This window comes from Eufriesea mexicana, unplaced genomic scaffold (assembly GCF_001483705.2).
Source record: "Eufriesea mexicana isolate 0111107269 unplaced genomic scaffold, ASM148370v2 C37635738, whole genome shotgun sequence".
Classification (NCBI taxonomy): domain Eukaryota; kingdom Metazoa; phylum Arthropoda; class Insecta; order Hymenoptera; family Apidae; genus Eufriesea; species Eufriesea mexicana.
In genome coordinates, this window is record NW_017093223.1 from 1 (window position 1) to 655 (window position 655).

At 28.2% G+C, this 655-nt stretch overlaps 1 protein-coding gene across 1 annotated transcript; it reads right to left on the reverse strand.

Moving 5' to 3' along the window:
• Positions 1-71: 71 nt before the first annotated feature.
• On the reverse strand, positions 72-649 carry LOC108554754 (uncharacterized; the record flags this gene model as incomplete). The annotated part of the gene is made up of 2 exons (XM_017910125.1): positions 592-649; positions 72-509 (listed from the first exon to the last, which is right to left on the reverse strand). A coding segment is annotated over exon 2 (406 nt), but the record flags the coding sequence as incomplete, so codon positions are not given.
• Between the last annotated feature and the right edge of the window lie 6 nt (positions 650-655).

Here is a 655-nt window from a genome sequence, read left to right on the forward strand (position 1 = left end):
ACATTTTGAATCAATTATTGGTACATCATTTTTTATATCAAATATTGTATTGTTACTTTTATTATTCAAACTTGATTTTCTTGAAATTGCATTCATTTTAGCAGGTGACATATTTTGCAAAACTACTCTGCCAAATATGGGTTTACATGGTAATTCTGTGGCAATTTTAGGAATGGAAGATGGTTCATCTATCTTTTGTGTCTGTTGCACTTTTGTTATACTGTTCGGATTTTTAATTATAGTTTTTGCATTTGTTTTCTTTGCAAGTGCTTTATTTATTAATCTCTTTTCTGTCAATTTTGTAATTCTTTTTGGAACTGGTTCAGACTTTTTAACCATTTTTATACTTGTATCTTCTTTAGGTGGCGAATATATTTTGTGATGCACTGTTCCCACAATAAAAGCTGGTTTTTTCTTACTTTGTTCAATCTTCTTCCGCTTTTCTCGTTCGGCTTTCCATTTCATTAATCTAGTCATTCGATCTTTCGCCAAAGAATCTAATTGTATTTCTGAAATTAAATTACAAACGTATTATAAATAATAATAGAGTGTATAATAATCTATCAAGTATAAACAATGTTTAACACAAACCTTTGTTTTGTGTTTCTGCTAAATCAGTTGATATGTTTCTATTTGTATTAAATTTCTCACTTCG